This window comes from Monodon monoceros, unplaced genomic scaffold (genome assembly GCF_005190385.1).
Source record: "Monodon monoceros isolate NGI ecotype Baffin Bay Population unplaced genomic scaffold, NGI_Narwhal_1 Super_Scaffold_18, whole genome shotgun sequence".
NCBI classification, from domain to species: domain Eukaryota; kingdom Metazoa; phylum Chordata; class Mammalia; order Artiodactyla; family Monodontidae; genus Monodon; species Monodon monoceros.
Window position 1 is genome coordinate 74,934,107 of NW_021703774.1, and position 26,539 is coordinate 74,960,645.

At 36.3% G+C, this 26,539-nt stretch overlaps 1 protein-coding gene across 1 annotated transcript; it reads right to left on the bottom strand.

Moving 5' to 3' along the window:
- Window positions 1–3,822: 3,822 nt before the first annotated feature.
- Window positions 3,823–4,792, bottom strand: LOC114897893 (olfactory receptor 5V1-like). The gene is given in 2 exon segments (XM_029226952.1): window positions 3,823–3,903; window positions 3,905–4,792. Coding segments are annotated over 2 exon segments (969 nt in total).
- Between the last annotated feature and the right edge of the window lie 21,747 nt (window positions 4,793–26,539).

Sequence of the window (26,539 nt, forward strand, 5' to 3'; positions counted from 1 at the left end):
AGACCTGTATCACTATAAACTTCCCTCTTAGGACTGTTTTTGCTGCATTCTATAGATTTTGGAGTGTTGTGTTTCCACTCTCATTTCTCTCAAATTTTTTTTGATTTTCTCTTTGATTTCTTCATTGACCCACCAGTTTTTTAGTATCATGTTTAGTCTCCATATATTTGTGATTTTCCCATTTTTCTTCCTGTACTGATTTCCATTCTGGTTGGAAAAAATGATTGGTATACTTTATATCCTCTTAAATTTTTGAGACTTGGAGAACATTACATGAGCACTTGGAAAGAATGTTATTCTGCTATTTTTGGATAGAATGTCCTGTAGATATCTATTAAGTCCAACAGTCTACTGTGTCATTTAATAGATACTATACCTTATTGATTTTCTGTCTGTGTGATCTGTCCATTGATGTAAGTGGGGTGTTAAAATTACGTATTATTATTGTATTATTGTCAAATTCTCCCTTTAAGTTTGTTAATATTTGCTTTATATATTTAGTGCACCTGTTTGGGGTGCATATATTTTAATGAGTGTAATTTCCTCTTCTTACATTGATCCCTTTATCATTTTACAATGCACTTCTTTGTCTTTTGTTACTTTGCTTTTTATTATTTATTTAGTTCTATTTCTATTTCAGAAAATTTAATTTTTAATGGTTTAGAAATTTAGAGTTTTTAAATTTTTAATTTTACATTGGAGTGTAGTTGATTAACAGTGTTGTGTTAGTTGAGACTTTGTTTTAAAGTCTGCTTTGGTTAATATGAATATTACTACACTTTCTCATCATTTCCATTTGCATGAAATATCTTTTTCCATCCCCTCACCTTTGGTCTGTGTGTGTCTTTACCTCTGAAGTGAGTCTCCTGTAAGCAATATATAGATGGGTCTTACTTTGTTTTTTAATCCAATTAGCCATTCTATGTCTTTTGATTGGAGCATTTAGTCCATTGACATTTAAAGTAGTTATTGATAGGTATGTACTCATTGCTATTTTAGTACTTGTTTTCCAGTTCTTTTTATACTTTTCTCTGTTCTTTTTGTTTCTTTCCTTGTAGTTTGATAATTTTCTTTAGTAGTATGCTGTGTTCCTTTCTCTCTAGTTTTTGTGTATCTATTGTAGGTTTTTGATTTGTGGTTATGATGGGGTTCATATATGTTGACCTATAACTATATCTAGTTGTTTTAAACAGGTAGTCCTTTAAGTTCAAGTGCATTCTAGAAGATCTATATTTTTTACTCCCCTCCCCACATTTTTTTTTTTTTCTTTTTTGGTTTCTTTTTCTGGCTGTGCCAGGTCTTAGTTGCAGCACATGGAGTCTTCATTGTAGCATGCAGGACCTTTTGTTGTGGCACACGGGCTTCTCTCTAGTTGTGGTGTGTGGGTTTTCTCTTTCTAGTTGTGGTGCATGGGCTCCAGAGAGCATGGGCTCTGTAGTTTGTGGCACAGGGGCTCTCTAGTTGAGGCATGCATGCTCACTAGTTGTGGTGCATGGGCTCAATAGTTGTGGCACGCAGGCTTAGTTGCCCTGCAGCATGTGGGATCTTAGTTCCCTGACCAGGGATCTGTGTCCCCTGCATTGGAAGGTGGATTCTTTACCACTGGACCACCTGGGCAGTCCCCACATTTGTGTGTTTGATGTTATATTTTACACTTCATGTTTAACCCTTAACTGATTATTGTAGTAATAGTTGATTTTATGATTTTTTGCCTTTTAATCTTCATAGTAGCTTATTTAAGTGGTTGATCCTCAGCCTTTACTGTAACCTTAACTAGTGGGATTTTTCTTTCCTATAGATTCTTACTTCTTTGTATAGCTTTTTCTTCCCTCTTAGGTAAGACCTTTTAAATTTTCTTTTATGGTAGATTTAGTATCGATAAACTTTTTTAGTTTTTGTTTGTCTGAGAAGTTCTTTATCTCTCCATCTATTCTAAATGATAATCTTGCTAGGTAGAGTGTCCTAGGTTACAGGGTTTTCCCTTTCAGCACTTTGAATATATGACATCACTCCCTTCTGGCCTTCAAAGTTTTTGTCTAAAAATCAGCTGATAGCCTTATGGGTGTTTCCTTTTATACAACTCTTTGTTTTTCTCTTACTGCCTTTAGAATCCTTTCTTTAACTTCTGCCATTTTATTTAAGATGTCTTGGTGTGGATCTGTTTTGGTTCATCTTGTTTGGAACTCTCTGTGCTTCCTGTACCTGGATATTTTCCTCCTTCACGTTTGTGAATTTTTCAGCCAAAATTTCATCAAATACATTTTCAACCCCTTTCTCTTTCTCTTCTCCTTCTGGGATGTCTATAATGCTCACATTGGTTTGCTTCTTGTTGTTCCATAGGTCCCTTAAACTGTTTTCATTTTTTAAAATTTGTTTTTCTTTTTGCTGTTCTGGTTGAACAATTTCCATTATTCTATCTTTCAGATCAGGTATGCATTCTTCTGTATCACTTAGTCTGCTATTCCTTCTAGTGTGTTTTTCATTTCAGTTATTATATTCTTTAGTTCTGACTTGTTCTTTTTTATATCTTCTAGTTCCTTAAAATTCTCACTGTGTTCATCTATTCTTTTCTGTAATTCAGTTAGCATTTTTATTACTAGTGTTTTGAATTCTTTATCTGGTCAATGATTTATTTCTGTTTCATTAGTTGTTTTTCATGGGTTTTCTCTTGCTCTTTCAATTGAACCAAATTCCTCTGTCTTCTTATTTTATGTAACTTTCTCTTTCTCTATGAAATTACTTGAAACAGTTACCTATTGTGGTCTTAAAAGAGTGTCTTTATGTGGGAACATCACTACATAGTCTACATGAGCCCAGTGGCTTTGGTGGGAGAGCTGGATTTGATGTGAACAGGAGTCACATCAGTCCTCAGGGTGTGCTGGCAGCTGTCACCTTGCTAGGAGGTGGGGCTGGAGATGGAGGGGCTAGAGATGGAGCCAGATGTGAGCCAGCACTTCCTCTCTGTGCAGTGACCATAACCACCCTGTTGCACGTGGGGATGGGTTCCAAGTTGCTGGAGTAGAAGCCCTGAGGATTGAGTTGAAGCCATAGGGTAGGCAGGGCCCATGCTGGCTCCCAGCATGGGTTGCAGTGTGGGCTGTGGCAGTCTATATGAAGATAGAGATTGGAGCTGCTTCTGATGTGCTGCCTAAGTGTCAGTAATAGCTGCTGCTGCCCTGCTCAGGCACCGCTTTGGGTCAGAGCCACCTCTGTTTCTCAAAACCAGTCTCCCAAGTGGGGCTGAAATGTGTGCTCAGCTTAGGCTGGGGCACACACCAGAGCAGTAATGGGAAACCAACTAGTCGCCTATACAATTTTCAATCCTCTCTCTGCCCTGCTTCAGGACCAAGCAAGCATGTGCATGCTCCTCACAAGCAGAGTCCAGGCTTCCCTGGACTCCCAGCCCTCCTGTTAGTACCACTGGCCCTCCAAGCATCCAGGGGGACTCATCTTCCCTGTGTCAACCCCAGGGGTGAGGTGCCCAGTATGTGGCTCACACTACTCCTCAGGGAAGAACTCCACCTGTGCGTTCTCCCTTTTCCTCTGAGTCTCCTCCCAGAAGCACAGGTCTCAACCTCATCACTTCCTTTCCCTTTCTACCCAATTCTGTTTGAATTTTCCTTACTGCCTTGGTTGTACAGTGGAAAAACAGTATTTGTGGAAAGAGAGGAGAGAAAGGAGTTCTTGGGAAGATAAATTTTAGGAACTGGTGTATATATCGGAACTGAGGATCTGGATATAGGCTTTCTAAAACTATGTATATTACAAATACTTTGGAAAATTTTTCAGTTGGCTGCATACCTCAGTTTGAAGACCAGTGAGCTAGACACTAATATTGCCAGGGAACACACACCCTCCAACCAGCTTCCACAGGGCACATTTGACCTCCTTTTTTCTCAAACAAGGGATTTAACATGTAGATAATGTGGTTTAACATGGGGTTTATAACACAGAAGAGCACAGAGACCAGGATATCCATATCCAGGGAGTAGCCTACTCTGGGTCTGTCATAGTTGACGTTGGCCATTCCATAAAAGACCACCACCATAGTGAGGTGGGGTGCACAAGTAGAGAAGGCCTTGCTCCTGCCCTGAGCAGAGGAAATCCAAAGGATGGCAGAGATGATAAGTATGTAGGACACTGCAGTAAACAGGTAGGGGTTCAGGCCAATGGTTGCACTGGCCACATGGAGCACAGACTCACCGAGAGAGGTGTCTGAGCAGGAGAGCTTCAGGAGCAATGGGATATCACAGAGAAAGTGGCTGATCTTGTTAGGCCCACACAGAATGAGTGTAGCTGCCAGCACTGTGTATGTCACAGAATTCACCAGCCCACATAGCCAGGACCCAGTTGCCAAACAAACACAGACCTTCACATTCATGAGGACTGGATATTGAAGAGGGTGGCAGATGGCTACATAGCAGTCAGGAGTCGGAGTTGCCAATAAAACACCCTCAGTGCCGGCACATGTCACAAGGAAGAAAATCTAGGAATAGCAGCCCTCACAGGAGATGGTCTTCTTCTCCTGGAAGAAGTTCACCAACATGACTGGAATAGTGGTAGATGTGTAGCAGGTGTCCAAGAAACTCAGGTTGCTGAGGAAATAATACATTGGGGTGTGGAGGGCAGGACTGACTCTTGTGGCCATTATTATGAGTGTGTTCCAGAAAAGAGTTGTCAGGTAAATGACCAGGAAGACCAGGAAGAACAAGCCCTGTAGGTTCGGATGGTTGGAAAATCCCAAGAAGATGAATTCAGTGACATCTGTTTGACTGTTCATTTCAAGGGACATCACAGCTACAAAACAATGAGAAAAAAAAAGCCATAATGAGAACGTACAAGGAGCACCCCAAATGGGCTTGTAAACTTATAGGGCCATGTAAAATAATGTTGGATATAGACAGTTTGGACTGTGGAAGGAGGTGTGCAGAAGTGTCTTCAGAGAGACAAGAACTTCTCACTCAGCAGATCTAACCAGCTCAGGCCCAGGGACCACCCACAAATTTGCATGGCTACTGGTGTGTGAAAATAAACGCAGACTTGGTTAAAACCAGCAACAATCCACCAACCCCTTCATTAGTATGAACTCATTTATCACTACCTTGGTAATATCTACCTCCTATCATTGCCCTTTTTGGTAAGCATATAAACTTTTCTAAGAAATAAGATTTAATTGCAAAAAATAAGGAAAATTAGAAAAATATAAAGAATTTAATCACCTGCAGAATCAGAATCAGTGCTACTTTTCAGTGTACTCCATTGTAGGTTTTTTTCAGTTATGTAAATCTTGAGCTCTGCTTATAGTTTTAAAATATTAGGAGTACAATTTCCCAAATTGGAAAGAAAGAGGTAATGCTATCTATTCACAGAAGACATGATCTTATATAGAGAAAATACCAAAGAAGCCACAGAAAGCTACTAGAGCTCATAAACAAATTCAGCAAAATTAAACACACAATAATCATTTGCGTTTCTGTACACTAACAATGAACAATCCAAAAAGGAAGTTAAAAAAATCAATTTCATTTACAATGACATCTAGAAGAATTAAGTATTTATAATGTCTTGCTAAAGAGGTGAAAGACTTTTTACACTGAAAACCACAAAGCATTGCTGAAAGAAATTAAAGGAGACATAAATAAATGGCAAGACATCCCACGTTCATGGTTAAAAAGACTTAACATTGTTAAGATGTCAGTATATCCAAAATGATCTACACATTTTGATCAATATCAAAATTCTATAGATCTTTCCCACAGAAATGGAAAAGCCAGTCCTCAAATTCATATGAAATTGTAAAGGACCCTGAATAGTCAATACAATCTTGGCAAAGAACAATAAAGTTGGAGGACTCACACTTCCTGACTTTGAAACTTACTGCAAAGCAACAATATTGTACTAACATAAGAGAGACATATAGACCAATGGAATAGAATAAACAGCCCAGAAATAAATTCTCACATACATGTTGATTTTCAACAAGGGTACCAAGACTATTCAATGGGAAGAAAAAAAGTCTTTTCAATAAGTGGTTCTGGGAAAACTGGATATCCACATGCAAAAGAAAGAAGTGGTCCCTTACCTTATATAATACACAAAATTAACACAAAATGTATTAAAGACCAAAACTTAAGAGCTAAAACTATAATACTTTTATAAGAAAACATTGAGGAGAAATCTTGATTTCATTATATTTGGCAACAATTTCATAGATATGATTCCAAAATTACAGGAAAACAAAAGAAAAATAAATTTTACATCATGAAAATTAAAGTATCATCAAAGGGCACTAACAAGAAGTAAAAGATAACCTATAGAATATGAGAAAATATTTGCAAGTCATATATCTGATAAGGAATTAATATACAGGATATATAAAGAACAACTCAACAACAAAAAATAAATTCAGCAAAGTTGCAAAATACAAAATCAATATATGAAAATATGTTGCATTTCTATGCACTGAAAACAAACTCTCAGAAAGAGAAATAAAACAATTCTATTTACAATTGTACTAAAAAGAATTAAATACCTAGAAATAAATTTAAAGAGGTGACAGACAGGTACACTGAAAACTATAAGATGAAAGAAATTGAAAAAGACACAAACAAATGAAAAGATATTCTGTATTCATGAATTGGAAGAATTAATATTGTTAAAATTTGATATTGCCCAAAGCAATCTATAGTTTCAGTGCAATCCCTATCAAAATTCCTATTGGCATTTTTCACTGAAATTGTACAAATAATTATAAAATTTGTATGAAACTACAAAAGACACCAAATAGCCAAAGAAATCTTGAGAAAGAAGAACAAAGCTGGAGGCATCATGCTCCCTGATTTTAAACCATATTACATAGTTAATATAGTAATCAAAACAGTGTAGTATTGGCATTAAAAGAGACACATAGGGGACTTCCCTGGTGGTCCAGTGGTTAAGAATCTGCCTCCCAATGCAGGGGACGTGGGTTTGATCCCTGGTTGGGGAAATAAGATCCCACATGCTGTGGGGCAACTAAGTCCGCATGCCACAACTACTGAGGCCGTGCACTCTGGAGCCCACGAGACACAACTAGAGAGAAGCCCACACACTGCAATGAAGAGTCTGTGAACCGCAACAGAAGATTTTGCATGTCGCAAAAAAGATCCTGCATGCTGCAAATAAGACCCAATGCAGCCAACTAAATAAATAACTAATTAATAAATAAATATTTTTTAAAAAGAGAGAAACACGTAGATCAATGGAACAGAATAGAGAGCCCAGAAATAACCCACACATATGTGGTCAATTAATTTATGAGAAAGGAGCCAAGCATATACACTGAGGAAAGCAAAATCTCTTCAATAAATGCTGTTGGGAAAATTGGACAGCCACAGGCAAAAGAATGAAACTGGACTACTGTCTTATACCATACACAAAAATTAACTCAAAATGGATTAAAGACTTGAATATAAGACCTGAAACCATAAAACTCCTCGAAGAAAACAGGCAGTAAGCTCCTTGACATCAGTCTTAACCACTGGACCACCAGGGAAGTCCCCTATGTGTCTCTTATAAATACTGGAATGAACATTTTTATACATAAGTATATGTGAGCATTTCTGGTTACCTCTTCAGAATAAATTTGGTCTCCGTGTTTTTAAATATACTTCAGATAGAAAAATTCTAAGTAATCAAACATACTTAAGTATGTTAACTTATTAAAGTAAACTTTATGACACCAAGATTTACTCTCAAACGTTGTATGTTTTCTGAAAAAATAATTGATACAGTTATTAGCTTTCTTTTAAATTATCCGTGCTGACAGGTTCACAATAACTGTGAATAGGGATTTCTGCACCTTTTTCAATCTTGGAGGTAAGATGATATAGTGGAAAGGGTGGGCTCTTGAATCAGATAGATGTAAAATCAAATCCTACTTCTACTGCTTGCTAGATGTAAATGGTGGATAAGTTAGCAGACTTCTCTGTTCCTCAGTTTGCTTATTGTATTCTGATATTAATACTGCCTATATCAGAGTTTTTGGGAGAAGTAACATGAGATAATATAAGTAATGTGCCTGCTATGTAATAGGTGTTCAATCAACTGTGGCTATCAATGCTATTTTTTTAATCCATACAAAAATATTTTAAGGTAAAATATTTTCTTTGGCTCTACCTTCCAAATTGAATAAATATTATTCTCACTACTGTCACCACAGAGACCCCAGTCCAAGCTATCATTTTTTCTTGCCTAGACTCCTAAAACAGACTCCTATTTTCTTTCCACTCCCCTGTTCTCATTTAGTCAATCTCCACACAGCAGCAACCAGAGTGAGTTTTTACAGCATAAACAAAATTACACCACTCTTAAACTCAAAACCTTTTGATAGTTTCCCATCTCACTTAGAATAAAATCTAAAGATCTCACCTTGGCATACAAAGCCCATGGGATCTGACCTCTGACTACATTTCTAATATTACTTCCCACCATTATTCCCCGTTGCTCACTCAGCTTGAGCTACACAGGACTGTTTTCCATTTAAGTTCACCAAACACATGCCCATTGTAAGGGCTTGTACTTGATATTTCTTTAGCTAGAAACTTTCCCCCAGATATTTGCATGGTCCGTTTCCTATTTTCATTGAAGTTTTTCCTGAGCTCTTACTTCCTTAAGGATACTTCCTCTGAAAATTCTATCTAAAATAGCAGCTCCATCATTTTATCCTCTTCTCCTGCTTTACTTCTTTTGTAGAATTATGCTACACCTGGCATGAAATTATTTATCTATTTGAATGTGTTTGTAGTATAAGTTCAGTGAGGCCTGGAGCTCAGTTTTGCTCCCTCTCTATCACTCATACCTAAGACAGTGTCTGGCATACAGTATGTGCTCAGTAATTATGTGTGGAATGAATAAATGAATCTATATTTTTAGATAATTCTGGATTTTAATATATTTCCTGTGAGAAAATCTAGTCTAATTCTTTTTCATTTTGCCTAATTATGTTTAATTATTCTTCCTTATATCTTTCCCCTGACCTGTGGATATCAGCCTATCATGCTTATCAGCCCATTTTATTCTCTAGAGTAGAAAATTTTACACATTGGAAATTTTAACATCTTCTTCCATATCGACTTTTTACATAATAAATAATTCTCATTAAGAATAAAGATAAAACCTAACTTATTTTTATTTCTCCCATATAAGTTATCAATTAAAGCAAAATATTATCCTGTTAGAACCCCAACAGATATATATATATAACTTGATTGTAATATATATATTACTTGATTGGCTTTTATGTGTGCCCCTAAATTCGTGATTCATGTTTCTAAACTACTAAAGGAACACAAGAATTTATTGAATTATTTAATCAGAGACTTTGCTCTGCAACCTGAAGGGCAGCCTTCATAAACTATCCAATCAATATTAAACTGGGAACCTTATCCTAGGATGCTATCCTATTGAAAGCAGTGATCTTTTTAAACCCTAAAATATATCCAATCACTCCCTATCTTAAAAATCTTTCAGTGGCCTCCATTCTCTATAAAATGAAGTTCAGATTATTTCGCATGGCTTCAGGAAGAAGATTCAGGTTTCTGAAGTACTGACACTTTTTTTTTTGGTGTGAGGGAGCTTTTTAAAATTTTTGAAAATATCTTACTTTTGTAAATCTGCATAGCATGATTATGTGAATAGCTTTCTAGGGCACCACCCAAGGTTTTAGAAAATGTCTCTGCAAATTAGGGCCCTGAAGTTTAAGTTTCAGTTGCTTATGTAAACTCTCCTTTCATGGCCAATATACTACATTGGTTAAGTTGTGAACTCTGGAGTTAGATTTCTTGGGATCAAGACTCATCATTGTACTTCTTTAGTTATGAGAACCTGGGTCAGTTACTTCTTCTCTCTTTGCTTAATATTTCCATGTCTAAAATGAAAATTGAAAGAAAAGAGACCATATTTAAGATGGAATCATAAAAAATTTACTCAGTCCAAAAGGACAAATAAATGGGCAAATATATTTTTTAAAGAATTTAAAAAGACTACTAACTGTTCAAAAAAATAATAGCATGTATTGGAGAGCTTATAACATAGATAGAAATTAAATACATAACAATAACAACACAAAGGGTGGGAGGGTGAAAAAAATGGAAAAATGTTTTGTAGTATTCTTGCATTGTACCTTAAGTAGTAAAACATAAAGATAGATCATATTAAGTAAACAATGTATAGTACAATAGAGTGAGCACTAAAAAAAAATACAAAGAAGTGTATCCAAAAACCAATAGAAGAGATAAAATGGAATTATAATAAAAACTAAAACTCAATCCAAAAGAAGGCACAAAAGATCAGATGGGACAAATGGAAAACAAATGATAAAATACTAGACTTAAGTCTATCACATCAGTAATACCAGAAAATGTAAGTAGAATAAACACTCCAATAAAAAGACAGAGCTTCAGACTGGATTTTAAAATGAACCAAGTATATCCCCTTTTTAATAAACTCATTTACATATTAGATTTTGAATATGTTCAAAATAAAAGGATAGGGACAAATATACTATGTAAAACCAAACATAAAAAAAGTTGATGTAAAAAAAAAAAAGTTGATGTGTAGGCTTTAAGATAGAGAGATTACCAAAAGTAAAGAGGAATATTTTGTAATAATAAAAGGATCAGTTCATCAAAAAGACATAATAATCACAAATATGTAAAAGCATCTATTAAAATAACTGAAAAATACATAAAGAATTTATTGACAAAAGAAGAGTTGGACAAGTTCACAATCATAGTTGGAAACTTTAATACTCCTTTCTCATTGAAAATTATGAAATTAAAAATTCAGTAAGGATACAGAATATTTAATTATTAAAATATATTTTGGATTTTTGTCACAAATATATTTTGTGACAACACAATTACCTTGACATAATTAACACTACATTATATCCAATAATTTCAGAATAAACATTCCAGTTGAATGCATATGGAATATTCACTAAAGTAGACCATACCCTGGGCTACAAAGCAAGTTTCATATGGAGTATGTTTCCTGACCATGATGGAATTAAATTATAAATTAATAACAAAAAGATATCTGAAAAATCCCCCAATATTTAGAAATTTAGCAAACATATCTATGAAACTTATGGGTCAGAGGAGTCATAAGGAAAATAGAAAATATCTTAAATGTAATGATAATGAAAACACAGCTAATAAGTATTTGTGGGGTGGGGACTTCCCTGGTGGTGCAGTGGTTAAGAATCTGCCTCCAAATGCAGGGGACATGGGTTCAAACCCTGGTCCAGGAAGATCCCATATGTCACAGAGTACCTAAGCCCAAGTGCCACAACTTACTGAACCTGTGCTCTAGAGCCCATGAGCCACAACTACTGAGCCCATGTGCTGCAACTACTGAAGACTGTGTGCCTAGAGCCCATGCACTGCAACGAAGATTAGCCCCCACTCACAGCAACCAGAGAATGCCCATATGCAACAAAGACCCAACCCAGCCAAAAATTAAAAAAAAAAAAAAAGTGGGGGTGGGTGTATCTAAAACAAGGTTTAGAGAGAAATTTATAGCTTTTAATGCCTATATAAGAAAATGAATGTTTAAAATAAATAATCTAGGCTTTTAACCCTATTGGGTAGAAGTATTTCTAACTTACTGGTTAGAAACAGAAGATAAAATTAAACCCAAACAAAAAAAATTTTAAGTGATACAGACCTGAAATTAATAAAATAAGAAAACAGACAAACAGAAAATCAACAAAGGCAAAATTTTGTTCTTTGAAAAGTTTAATAAAACTGATATACCCTTAGCCAGACTGATCAAAGAAATAAAAGAGAAAACACAAATTACCAAAATCAGGAATGAAAAAGGTGGACACCACTACAGATCCTACAAACATTAAAAAGATAATAAAATACAAGGAACAACTTTATTCTGTTAAATTTGACAACTTAGATAAAATGGACAAATTCCTTGAAAAACACAACTTCTGAAAATGTAAGAAGTAATTGACATAAGGAGAAACAGAATATATGAATGGTGTGAATCTATTAAAAGAAATTTAATCTGCAATTAAAAACCTTGCCAAAAAGAAACTCCAGGCCCAGATTGTTTCATGGTGAATTCTATCAAACATTTTAAGAAGAAATAATATAGTATTACAAAAACTCCTCATAGAATAAAAACAGAGGGAATACTTCCCAACTTGTTTTATGACAACAGCATAATCTTGATGCCAAAATGTGATAAGGTTTTTTTATAAGAAAAGAAAATTACAACCTGATATCCCTCATGAACATAGACACAAAAATGCTTAAAGAAATACTATCAAATCCAATCCAATGATACTTGAAAAGGATAATACACCATAGTTTATTATGGTTTATTACAGGAATGTAAGGTTGTTTTACCATTTAAAAGTTAATCATTGCCATCCTTATATTAATATAATAAAGGAGAGAAACTGTGAACAACTCAATACATGCAGAAAAAACACTTGACAAAATTCAATACCCATTCATAATAAAAAATAAACATCCAACAAACTAGGAATAAATGGGAATTTCATCAATCTGGTAAAATATATTTAGAAAAACCCTACAGTTTGTATTATACTTAATGGTGACACATTCTGTGTAACATATAAAAAAACAGGGATGTCCACTCTCACAGTTTCTATTTAGAATTGTACTAGAAGTCCTAACTAATGCAACAAGACAAGAAAAGTAAAAGGCATAAATGTTTAAAGGAAAGATGTCAACCTACATTTATTCACAGATGTCATGATTGTGTATGTAGAAAATCAAGAGGAATTAATGAAGTAATATTTAAGAAAATCTCAGGAAGCAAAGTCAATATGCAAAGATTAATTGTATTTCTATAATCAACAAACTCTGGAAATGTGATTTAAAACAATATTATTTGCAATAGCTTTATCAACAAGTGTGTAGAAATAAACTTAACAAACAATTTGTAAGTTCTCTCCATTGTAAAGCACAAAATATTGCTTAGAGAAATTAGAGACAAAAATCATCCTACAGATTCAACACAGTCTAAATAAAAATTTCAGTAGTCCTTTTTGAGGAAATTACAAACTGATTCTAAAGTTTATATGGAAATTTAAAGGACCTAGAAGAGCCAAGATATATTGAAGAATAAAAATAAAGTTGGAGAACTTATTTCAAGAGTTAAATAACTTTAAATAATTAAGATAGTGTGGCACTATTGTAAAGAAAGACAAATAGATCAGTGGGACAAAACAGAGCTCAGAGATGGACACATAACATATACTGGCAAATGATTTTCAATGAAGTTACCAAAGCCATTCAATATGTTAAAGAAATATTTTTAAATAAAGGGAGCTGGAGCAAGTGAATATATGTATGAAAAATAAAGAATCTTGACTCCCAACTTACCTAAAGAACAAAACTGATAATCCTACTTCATCAAAATTAAGAACTTTTGCTCTTCAAAAAACACTATTAAAGGATAAAGAGCAGTGTAGAGACTGTGAAAATATTTATATTTATCTCACAAAAGAGTCATATCCAAAATATATTTTAAATGCCTATAAATCAATAATAAAAACACAAAGGACAGGCTGGGCTCGTGAGCCATGGCCACTGAGTCTGTGTGTCTGGAGCCTGTGCTCCACAACGGGAGAGACCACAACAGTGAGAGGCCCGCATACCGCAAACAACAACAACAACAAAAACACAAAAGACAAATGAACAACACAATTGAAAACTGGGAGACATGAACAGACACTTCACAAAAGACTATATCTAAATGGCCAATAACTTAAGAAAAGATACATCAACATGCAAATTAAAACAATGTGAAATAGGAGGGGTTAGGACATCCTTGCCTGTTCCTCACCTTGGGGGAAAAGCATGCAGCATTTTACCATTAAATATGATGTTAATATAAGGTTTTTTTAAATGTGCCCTTACCATTTAAGAAAGTTCCATCTATTCTTACCTTATTAAGACTCTTATTATGAATGGACATTAAATTTTGTTGAATGTTTTTTCTAAATACATCTATTGATGTATTTTTTAATAATCCTACTTCTGGGATTCCAATTATGTTTATGTTTGGTGCTGTAAAATAGCTCTTAGATACTCTGGATTTTGGTGGGGGGGTTTGGTTTTCTACTTCTATTTCTCTTTGTGTTTTGGTTTGGGTAATTTCTTTAACATATTTTCAAGTTCATGGATTCTTTTCTTCAGCTGATGAGCCCATAAGGTAATTCTTTATCTCTGTCACTATGTTTATTTCTAGCATTTCTACTTGATCTTTTCTTATTGTTTCCATCTCTCATGCAATTAGCTCTGATTTTGCTTGTTGTTTACCTTTTTCATTGAATGCCTTAATCTATTAATCATTTTTATTTTAAATTCCTTGTCTGATAGTTTTAATATCTCTGTCATATCTGAGTCTTGTTCTGATGTTTGTTTTGTCTCTTCAGAATGTTGAGTTTTTTTTTTACCTTTTTGTATACCTCGTAACTTTTTGTTGAAACTGAACAGTTAGGACAGTAGAGACTGAGGTAAATTTGGGGAGGATGAGGCTTGGAGATGAGCATGTCTTCCCTTCTAGACCTTTAGTATGGGAGTTTGGGTTAATCTAGAGAGGAGTTGGCCTGAGTTTGGAGTTTGTTGTTGCTATGGTTACCTTCAGTGCACTACAGGCTTTAAATTTCTCTACTGATTTCTTGTGCTTAGGGTTAGGCAAGTTTGCCAGAGTTTTATTTTTCTCAAGTTTTACTCTCCCTGCCTGCTTTGTGTCTACCTTTCATACTACTACCCCCAGAGATAATCTGTTTCTTGATGCCACTGTAACAATTGTATCCCACTGTTAATTTTTCTCATTGTTTGTTAGTGGGCTGGTGGGGAACTGGGGGGTGGGGTGGGAGGTGGGGGAGTGGGTAGATATCCTCTGATGTTCTGGTAAGGCTTAGTCTTAAGTACTGCGAACCTGGTTCTTGGGGGTGTGGCCTTCACGAGTGATCCTGCCCCTTTGCCAGCTCTAGTGCTGGTCCTAGCACATAGCCTCTCCTTGAGTGGTAGAATTTTTGTCCCTGTCCCTTCCCAGCTGCAATGTTTTTCTACAGAGTCCTAAGGGGATACTTTTTGTTGCTTTTGCCCTGCAGATTACAGCTTTACTTCTGTAGGAAAAAATATGGTAAATGGGCCTGGAAGAAGTTTTGCAGTCGCTGCTGTTCCCCCCACCTTCCTCCCCCAGGCAGCCCCATATAGGGAAGCTTTCTCAATACTTGTTGGTCTTTGCTATGAGCATCTGATGAAGTTCATGGAGGAAAGCAAGAGGGTGAAAACCTTCTTGCCTATGGTACCCAGGGATTTCGCACACTCATGCCGGCCCACACTTAGTGTTTAGTAATTCATTAAATTCACAGAGAAGTTGAGTCTTATCAGCTTACATGGCATCCGATGGCTTCTGTCCCAGGTAAAAAAAAAAAAAGCTTAGTTCCTATTTCTCCCTGCAAGAGTCTATGCCTCCCCAGTTCTCTGTTTAGTTGTTTGCCCTGCAAATTCAATTCCCTAATGGGTTCAAGAAAAGTCATTCATTTGCATTATGTCCAACTTTACTGTTGTTGTTGCAATGCTAGAAGCAACACTCTTTCCAGCTCTCTAAACCTCTGAGCTGAAGTTGGAAGTCTACACAACCACTTTTGAAAACTATTTGGAAAGTTTCTTTTTTTTTTTTTTTAACATCTTTATTGGGGTATAATTGCTTTACAATGGTGTGTTAGTTTCTGCTTTATAACAAAGTGAATCAGTTATACATATACATATGTTCCCATATCTCTTCCCTCTTGGGTCTCCCTCCCTCCCACCCTCCCTATCCCACCCCTCCAGGTGGTCACAAAGCACCCAGCCGATATCCCTGTGCCATGCGGCTGCTTCCCACTAGCTATCTACCTTACGTTTGTTAGTGTGTATATGTCCATGACTCTCTCTCGCCCTGTCACAGCTCACCTTCCCCCTCCCCATATCCTCAAGTCCGTTCTCCAGTAGGTCTGTGTCTTTATTCCTGTCTTACCCCTAGGTTCTTCATGACATTTTTTTTCTTCTTAAATTCCATATATATGTGTTAGCATACGGTATTTGTCTTTATCTTTCTGACTTACTTCACTCTGTATGACCGACTCTAGGTCTATCCACCTCATTACAAATAGCTCAATTTCGTTTCTTTTTATGGCTGAGTAGTATTCCATTGTATATATGTGCCACATCTTCTTTATCCATTCATCCAATGATGGGCACTTAGGTTGCTTCCATCTCTGGGCTATTGTAAATAGAGCTGCAATGAACATTTTGGTACATGACTCTTTTTGAATTTTGGTTTTCTCAGGGTATATGCCCAGTAGTGGGATTGCTGGGTCATATGGTAGTTCTATTTGTAGTTTTTTAAGGAACTTCCATACTGTTCTCCATAGTGGCTGAACCAATTCACATTCCCACCAGCAGTGCAAGAGTGTTCCCTTTTCTCCACACCCTCTCCAGCATTTATTGTTTCTAGATTTTTTGATGATGGCCATTCTGACTGGTGTGAGATGATATCTCATTGTAGTTTTGATTTGCATTGCTCTAATGATTAATGATGTTGAGCATTCTTTCACGTGTTTGTTGGCAGCCTGTATATCTTCTTTGGAGAAATGTCTATTTAGGTCTTCTGCCCATTTTTGGATTGGGTTGTTTGTTTTTTTGTTATTGAGCTGCATGAGCTGCTTGTAAATTTTGGAGATTAATCCTTTGTCAGTTGCTTCATTTGCAAATATTTTCTCCCATTCTGAGGGTTGTCTTTTGGTCTTGTTTATGGTTTCCTTTACTGTGCAAAAGCTTTGAAGTTTCATTAGGTCCCAATTGTTTATTTTTGTTTTTATTTCCATTACTCTAGGAGGTGGGTCAGAAAGGATCTTGCTGTGATTTATGTCATAGAGTGTTCTGCCTATGTTTTCCTCTAGGAGTTTGATAGTTTCTGGCCTTACATTTAGGTCTTTATTCCATTTTGAGCTTATTTTTGTGTATGGTGTTAGGGAGTGATCTAATCTCATACTTTTACATGTATCTGTCCAGTTTTCCCAGCACCACTTATTGAAGAGGCTGTCCTTTCTCCACTGTACATTCCTGCCTCCTTTATCAAAGATGAGGTGTCCATATGTGCGTGGGTTTATCTCTGGGCTTTCTATCCTGTTCCACTGATCTATCTTTCTGTTTTTGTGCCAGTACCCTACTGTCTTGATTACTGTAGCTTTGTAGTATAGTCTGAAATCAGGGAGCCTGATTTCTCCACCTCCTTTTTTCGTTCTGAAGATTGCTTTGGCTATTCGGGGTCTTTTGTATTTCCATACAAATTGTGAAATTTTTTGTTCTAGTTCTGTGAAAAATGCCAGTGATAGTTTGATAGGGATTGCATTGAATCTATAGATTGCTTTGGGTAGTAGAGTCATTTTCACAATGTTGATTCTTCCAATCCAAGAACATGGTATCTCTCTCCATCTATTTGTATCATCTTTAATTTCTTTCATCAGTGTCTTATAATTTTCTGCATACAGGTCTTTTGTCTCCTTAGGTAGGTTTATTCCTAGATATTTTATTCTTTTTGTTGCAATGGTAAATGAGAGTGTTTTCTTGATTTCACTTTCAGATTTTTCATCATTAGTATATAGGAATGCCAGAGATTTCTGTGCATTAATTTTGTATCCTGCAACTCTACCAAATTCATTGATTAGCTCTAGTAGTTTTCTGGTAGCATCTTTAGGATTCTCTATGTATAGTATCATGTCATCTGCAAACAGTGACATCTTTACTTCTTCTTTTCTGATTTTGATTCCTTTTATTTCCTTTTCTTCTCTGATTGCTGTGGCTAAAACTTCCAAAACTATGTTGAATAAGAGTGGTGAGAGTGGGCAACCTTGTCTTCTTCCTGATCTTACTGGAAATGCTCTCAGTTTTTCACCATTGAGGATGATGTTTGCTGTGGGCTTGTCATATATGGTCTTTATTATGTTGAGGAAAGTTCCCTCTATACCTACTTTCTGCAGGGTTTTTATCATAAATGGGTGTTGAATTTTGTCAAAAGCTTTCTCTGCATCTATTGAGATGATCATATGGTTTTTCTCCTTCAATTTGTTAATATGGTTTATCACATTGATAGATTTGCGTATATTGAAGAATCCTTGCATTCCTGGAATAAACCCCACTTGATCATGGTGTATGATCCTTTTAATGTGCTGTTGGATTCTGTTTGGTAGTATTTTGTTGAGGATTTTTGCATCTATGTTCATCAGTGATATTGGCCTGTAGTTTTCTTTCTTTGTGACACCCTTGTCTGGTTTTGGTATCAAGGTGATGGTGGCCTCGTAGAAGGAATTTGAGAGTGTTCCTCCCTCTGCTATATTTTGGAAGAGTTTGAGAAGGATACGTGTTAGCTGTTCTCTAAATGTTTGATAGAATTTGCCTGTGAAGCCATCTGGTCCTGGGCTTTTGTTTGTTGGAAGATTTTTAATCACAGTTTCAATTTCAGTGCTTGTGATTGGTCTGTTTATATTTTCTACTTCTTCCTGATTCAGTCTTGGCAGGTTGTGCATTTCTAAGAATTTGTCCATTTCTTCCAGGTTGTCCATTTTATTGGCATAGAGTTGCTTGTAGTAATCTCTCATGATCTTTTATATTTCTGCAGTGTCAGTTGTTACTTCTCCTTTTTCATTTCTAATTCCATTGATTTGAGTCTTCTCCCTTTTTTTCTTGATGAGTCTGGCTAGTGGTTTATCTATTTTGTTAATCTTCTTGAAGAACCAGCTTTTAGTTTCATTGATCTTTGCTATTGTTTCCTTCATTTATTTTTTATTTATTTCTGATCTGATTTTTATGATTTCTTTCCTTCTGCTAGCTTTGGGGTTTTTTTTGTTCTTCTTTCTCTAATTGCTTGAGTTGCAAGGTTAGGTTGTTTATTCGAGATGTTTCCTGCTTCTTAAGGTGGGCTTATATTGCTGTAAACTTCCCCCTTAGAACTGCTTTTGCTGCATCTCATAGGTTTTGGGTCGTTGTGTCTCCATTGTCATTTGTTTCTTGGTATTGTTTTATTTCCTCTTTGATTTCTTCAATGATCACTTCATTATTAAGTAGTGTATTGTTTAGCCTCCATGTGTTTGTATTTTTTACAGATCTTTTCCTGTAATTGATATCTAGTCTCATGGCGTTGTGGTCGGAAAAGATACTTGATACAATTTCAATTTTCTTAAATTTACCAAGGCTTGATTTGTGACCCAATATATGATCTATCCTGGATGGAAAGTTTCTAATGAAGTCAAACATACAGTTACTCTGGGACCCAGAAACACCATTCCCAGGCACATACCTAAGGAAATTAGGTGCATATGTAAACAAAATGACTTGTATAATAACAATCAAAACCAATTTGTTCATAATAGTATAAACTAGGAATAAACACTATGCCTATCAACAGGAGAATGGATACAAAAGTGTGGCATGGTCATACAATGGAATACTACACGGTTATTTAGAATACCAATATATGTATAAACACTGATGAATCTAAGACAAATTTTTTAACAAATAAAGGAAGAAAGACTTAAAATAATTTGTACTGTGGTAGCCATTCAAAATAAGTTCAAAGTTACCTCTGGATAACACTGATGGGAAAGGAGTATGAAGGAATTTTCTGAGGTGTTGGAAATAGTCCATATCTTAATTTGAGTAGTGGTTCATGGGTGCATATATCTGTAAAAATTCATCAACCTATAAACTTAAGTTTTGTGCATTTTACTGTATGTGAAATATAATTCACTTTTTAAAAATAAAGTAAGAAAAAGATAAAAACAGGAGATATTTTTCATGCAATTTTCATTTCAGTATTGGTCAGAGCCAAGTGCAACCAATCACTAAGACCTCTTAAATATTTTCTTCCATTTTCTCATCTTTTTACTTCCCCTCTACTACAGTTACAGTTCAGAAACTTATCACCTCTTATCTGGACCATTGTAACTGCCTTTAGATTGGTTCCCTGCCTACAGTCTTGCCTCTTCAGGCATATACAAGCATAATGATTAAGGATTAACAATGATTAATTCACTCTCCTCAGTGATTAATTAGGAGTGAACCTGGTTGTTAGTCCCATGGGCCTTGGACTACAGATGAAAAGTAATGCTCACAATGTGTGTGTGTGTGTGTGTGTGTGTGTGTGTGTGTGTGTGTGTGTGTATGTGTGTTTTACTGGGGGAGGTGCCATGTGTGAGAACACTGTCCTATAAGTAGGTTGGCAGCCCAGGCAATATTGATAGCAGAAATGTCAAGTAAAACAGATAACATGGGTCTGTCCAGCCAAGGGCAAACAAGCTCATGGGACTTGTGTTGTCCTCATGTTTACAGGAGAAAGGATCCAGAGGTCTCTGGGACACTAGTCAACTTCCCTGAGAGCTGTGCTCCTGCCAGAGGAAGGAAGACTGCAGGATTCTGAGCTTTGCTGGCAGGCCTTTCACCTACAGCTGCATCCCCAATCCCTGGAGATTCCTGTTAGTTGCAGAGACCTGGTAAGTCAGCCCTGGCTGGTTGCTACCTAACTCCATCATTAATTCTAAGAAGCTCATGATTTTCAGTTATAGCACAACCTTATTAGCTACCCCAGAGGGGGTGTTAGGGAAGCAGCTGCTTTGGGGAATAGGACTGGCATGTGGAGGCCATGTCAGAACTGCCCTCTGAGCAAGCTCGTTGGAAAAAAACAAAAACTTGGTAGTCCTCCAACAGGGGTCTCAGAAAATATCCTCTCTTTCCTCAGGGGCAGCAGGAAGTCCAGGTGTCTAGGCTGTCTGGAAGCCAGACTTTGGTGTGAGAATGGGCAGGAATGTTGCAGGGTATCAACAGTGGTCCAGAGACCACATACTAGGCGAGGGCAGACTGGAAGTAGGGGACATATGGAAGGTAATAGCCTGTGTTTTAGAAAATTATCAGCTTTAAGAAACTGATAAAACTCTATAGATCCAGAAAATGCATGTGTACCCATGCACAGAATCTTCCATGTAATCCCAGTGGGGTCATATAATTGTGAAACTCATCCTTCATAGTCCACGTGCCTTCATGTAAAACACCTTTGGTTGTCCAAGAGAGTAGTCTGAAAACTAAAACAATATCAAAATGAAACTCTCTGTAATTGAAGATGTAGAGTTTTGGAGGTTGGAGAAAATCCATGAAGCAATCAATCACAGAGAAGGAGACATACTTGGAGCACTTTGAAGTTGATGGGTGGTGAGGATCTGAATCAGTTTGGGCAGGCTGGGATAATTAATTAAAACAGGAAATAAATGAGGTATAGTAGGTATGGGGAGATGAGACAGTGGATTAAATCTGAATGATGTTGAGTGTTAGGTATCTGTGGGATATCCATGTGGAAATGCCCAATAGACAGTTGAAAATAAAGGATTTAACTTCAGGAGACAGGCTAAACCTGTTTGGAAATGGACTGGGAGTCATTGTCTTGAAGGTAGCTTTTTAATCCATAGCTGAACATGAAATCAACCAGAGAATAGATAAAGTAAGAAGAGAAGTAGGCTAAGGTGGGACTCCTGTGATCCCCAAAAGTTCACAGGGAGGTTGGTGGAAGATGTATCCAAGAAAGTTTACTGATACTCACCATTCTCTCCATGTTAGCTGTAGGCATCCCTTCACAGTAAAGTAATGTTAGAGTTGGGTTGACAATCTGCATGTTCTTTTAGAAAATCCTTATGTAATATGTGTGTACTATTATTTGTTTCCTCTATCAACTGCATAGATGGATTTCAGTTCATTAAAAATCAGTAATGTGCATTTTCTCTTAACTCATGATATTGAAAAGGTAGATAAACAATTTCTTTTGTAGGTAGATATTTAGGTTTATTCTTAGAAAGAAATGAAATCTTTCATGGAAGGTGATCCCACAAAGAGAAAATGATGCATCATCTGTGTATAGCTAAATTATAAAAGTGAATTTTAAAATGTTTAGTGATTTTTAAAAATATGGTTTCTGAAGTTGTACATCCTGCTTATTTTGAATGTTTTACAATATGATTTGAAGTCCATCCCTGAGGACAAAATGGGGCAAAATATATAAAGGCAGTAGAATCAGAACTGACTGGCTAGTCTAATTTTTTTGTGAGCTAAGAGTATGGGGTGAAGAGTGATATTTATTTCATTTTCCATAATCCCAATGCTCACACTGTATAGGGTAACAATGGTGAATCATCATCAACATCAAAATCCATCATAAATAAGCACCACTTACACACTAGAGTTTATGTGATACCCCGAACCCTTGCCTCTTGGAATTTGCATGCTATTGCACACAAATAGACAGTCGCAATCTCAAACCCTCTGCTTTATGGTAATGAACTTTCTCTCCACTATTTAGTGAGGATAGATTTTATAGTATAAATAAATTGAGGATGAGGTTTCTAATGCTGGTTCTGTATACAAAAATGTCTAGCTTGAAAGAAATTTTGTTGAATTTAGTGTAAAACAGTATGTTTTTCCTTAAAGATTAATATAAGTTCAGAATAACTCATCCAATCAAAAAATAAAACAAAACTCAATGAAGTACTTTGAAAAGAAACAACACTTTTACATACCTGATTTTAACCAAGATTTTCCAAACAAACAAATGAATAGAGATACCCATTAGATAATAATAGCTAACACCCGTGAAGTGTTTTATTGACTAACCTTAGGGGTTTATTTTCTTCAAGGAAACAAAATGGGCATAATATAAACCGGGGTAATTGATGTGATTGTGAAAACATTTACAGCACACAAGGAAAATATCTATTCATATTTAATTCCAGTAATACAAAGCAATGATTTAAAATTTAAATATCATTTTCATGGCCTAGTAAATTGTCTACCTACTTAAAACACACACACACACACACACACACACACAATGATTGGTAAGAGCACTCAGGATAATTTTTCTAAAAGAAAGTCCAGAAGATCTGAGGTGTCTGTATCAAAGTTAATTTATTGCTGTGGAATATAAGGTATTTTTGCTTTGCCCCATATTTCTATTTGTTCCCTTCCCTATCATATAGGCACGTAGGACCAGATGAAATATTCAGAAGTCATCAAATAGGCAAGTGCTTCTCAAATTTTGTGTGCATGTAAATCACATGTATTTCCATCAGGTGAGGTGGATGAAGTTCCCTTTCATCTCAACTTATGGTAATGATAGAAACATGACCTTGTTCTTACCTGTTCAGCTTTGAAACACTTCCTACCAAATTTGTGATTATCAGTCAAAGCCACCTCAAAGTGAACACAGTTTTCTTCTCCTTTTGTACATACTGAAAATACCATCACTATGCCTCCCATTTAATCTTTAAACATGTCCTATGTGCCAGGCGCTCTTTATGAACTACTCCATGAATTCTCAAAGCAATTTGAAATTATAAGTACTGTTATTAGCTCTGTTTGCAGTGAGAAAACAGAAGCTCAAACCTTTAAAATGGTATCTTGGTGATCTGAATTCAGAGCCTCAGTTTTGACCCCTGAGTAATACTCCTTCCCCTACTAATGGATCAGTGATGTGGTCCTGGCTCACAATTCTATTTGCCTGCTTTACTTCAAGTATTTCTTGGTAGTCCACTCGGCCACATTGTCAAACACATGTTGAATTGAAATCTTCTCACCCTGTGCTTAATTAGCCTGATATGTATTCTTTCTTTGTCTTTTTTAGCCTCGCAACTTCTTGTTTCACTAACTTAATTTAGACTAGGTAAACAAGCATTTTATCATCTAGAGAGAGTAATGAGATCCCATCACGGGAGATGTTCAAGGAGAGGCTAGATTGCTACATCTCCTGCAAAGAAGATTGATTCAAGTCTTAAATGAAGATCATTTGAGTTATTTCCACAGTTCCTTTCAGCTGTCAGACTCCATTGTTCTACCAATGTCATTATACACCTGAAAACATGACATTACTAAGACCTTGAAAATTTCATATTCCTATGAGTGGGTCAGACTTAATATCTTAATGTATTCTTTAGTTTTTACCTACTTTTTACCTGGAAAATCCCTATTTAGCATTTATGAACATCCTTTGGGATGGTAGCATTCCACATGACTGAAAACCTCCTTAGCTTAATGTTATGTCAGAGATAGATAGATAAATAGATAGATCCCATATTTTATTTAATGTTTACCTTTTACATTTTAGAAATTTTATTTTGAAATACTTATAGAATCACAGGAAGTTACAAAGACATGTACAAAGAGGTCTCCTCATTATATTTTTATTTTATTATTTTTTAATATATTTATTATTTATTTATATTATTATTATTTTTGGCTGTGTTGGGTCTTCGTTGCTGTGCCTGGGCTTTCTCTAGTTGCAGCGAGTGGGGGCTACTCTTCGTTGCAGTGCTCCGGCTTCTCATTGCGGTGGCTTCTCTTGTTGTGGAGCATGGGCTCTAGGCACGCAGGGTTCAGTAGTTGTGGCATGCAGGCTCAGTAGCTGTTGCACACGGCCTTAGTTGCTGCGTGACATGTGGGATCTTCCCTGACCAGGGCTTGAACTTGTGTCCCCTGCATTGGCAGGTGGATTCCTAACCACTGCACCACCAAGGAAGACCATCATTATATTTTTAAATTAAAAATTTTATTGGATTTTAAATTTCAAAAAAAGCACATTCTAAAAATTTCCCTGAGTCAAAGACATATCAAATGAAAATGGAATATCTTCACCTTTGCACCACCATTTGCCCAGCAACACTGTTAAACAGTTTTGTGTGTGTTTTTCAAGTCCTTTGTTAATATGCGTATATGACTGACCATATAAAAGAAGCCAGAGTACAAATAATCCCAGCTTCCTTTCCATCCCTGCATAGTTTTGCCCAAGGTCCTATGATTGTCAAAAACAATAGCCCCAAATATAATAGTGGCTACTACTTATGGAGTACTTTTGATGTACCAGGCACTGGGTACGGTGCTTTATACACACAATCTCAAGTATTTATCATAACTTTATGTATTTTATTGGGGTTTGCAAGGGAGGAACTGCTGCTTAAGGTTGCACAGCCCCTATTATCATAGCTTGGAATTTAATCCCATCTATCTGACTTTGAAGGCTATAATCAAAAGTTCATTGTACTGCTAGAACTTTCCATGGAATAATAAATAAAAAAGAAAACCAAATAGGGAAAATATCTACACCTTTTAAATTTCCTGACAATTCGATAAAATCAGCATTAAAAAAACCCCATAAAAACAAAAAAAGTTACTGGTAATATCGGTCAAACCAATTTCTTGAATTTATACTATACTCACAGAAAGAGTTGAGTGATTGACTCTTGCTTTTCTACCATTATCCCTACCCCTAGACAGCCCCAGCATGAGAGCAGGAAGTGTTTATCAGACAAGGATTTCTCAACATACATCTCTGCCTCAAATGTGATATAGATGGTCATTTCCTAACCAGTGTATTTAGTCTTAGGTTTGAGAAAAGCATGGCTCTATAGGGACCCAACAGGAAACTGCACCTGTCCGCCAGCCTATCCCATGGAGAGCAGAGAGCCATTGTTAAAATTTGAGTTCCTTCCCATGAATGTGATTGTCAGAGTGGAGAAGGGCTGGCCTCCACTGATGACCTCTCCAGGAGAGGGAATCTCAGGTCCTTGACCCCACCATCACGGAGGCTCATGCTCTCAGTGGCGTCTGATCCCACTGCCTACTGAAGCTGAATGCAGAACCAAGCCTTGGGGTGCAGAGACCACTTACAAAAAACCCAGGCTGAAGTCAGTGGAAAAGGGGAAATACAAACTCCACTGTAGTCAGGCCCAGAGAGAAAGAAGAGATTGAGAAAAAACATCTTAGCTGAATCAGGAGGACATTTCTGTCCAGCGGTTCTGGTGCAAACAGCTTTCTGACCAGAGAGAAATAACATTATATGGGGTTATAAATGTGGCACCATGGCCCCTTTGCCTGTGGTGGTCTTACTGTTCTCCCTTCCGATAAGAGCAGTGATTCCAATGGAGACCACGTGGTGGCTACGGCTCAGTTCCCAACCAGAGAGCAGCAACTCTGCTTCATTCTTTCCCAATCAATAAATCATCTCAAAGGCAAATGAGTGAGCATGAAATTATATAGGAATAACCCTGAGTCAATGAGATTTCTAAAAAGAAACTGTAGAAGAAGCAAATGACTCACAAGCTACAAGGCTTTATTACAGTTAGTAAATTGCTTGCAACACATCTCCCAAACACCAGTGTGTTGCAACATAAAAATGAGAACCCCCTAGTTAGTGAACAAAGGGCGTTTCCAAATATGTTTTATGCAAATTTAATTACATTTTATTTAAACAAGTGTGCCCTTAATGTCATACTATAATGTAGCCTAAGAGATAATGCTTTCTTTCTGTCTTGCTTATCAAAATTAGAGTAGGAGTAATACTATGCATTATATATTATTTACCATGAAAAATTTCCTCCTCATATTATCTTACTTAAGGTATTCAGGCCTCCCTTAGGGTTTCAAAT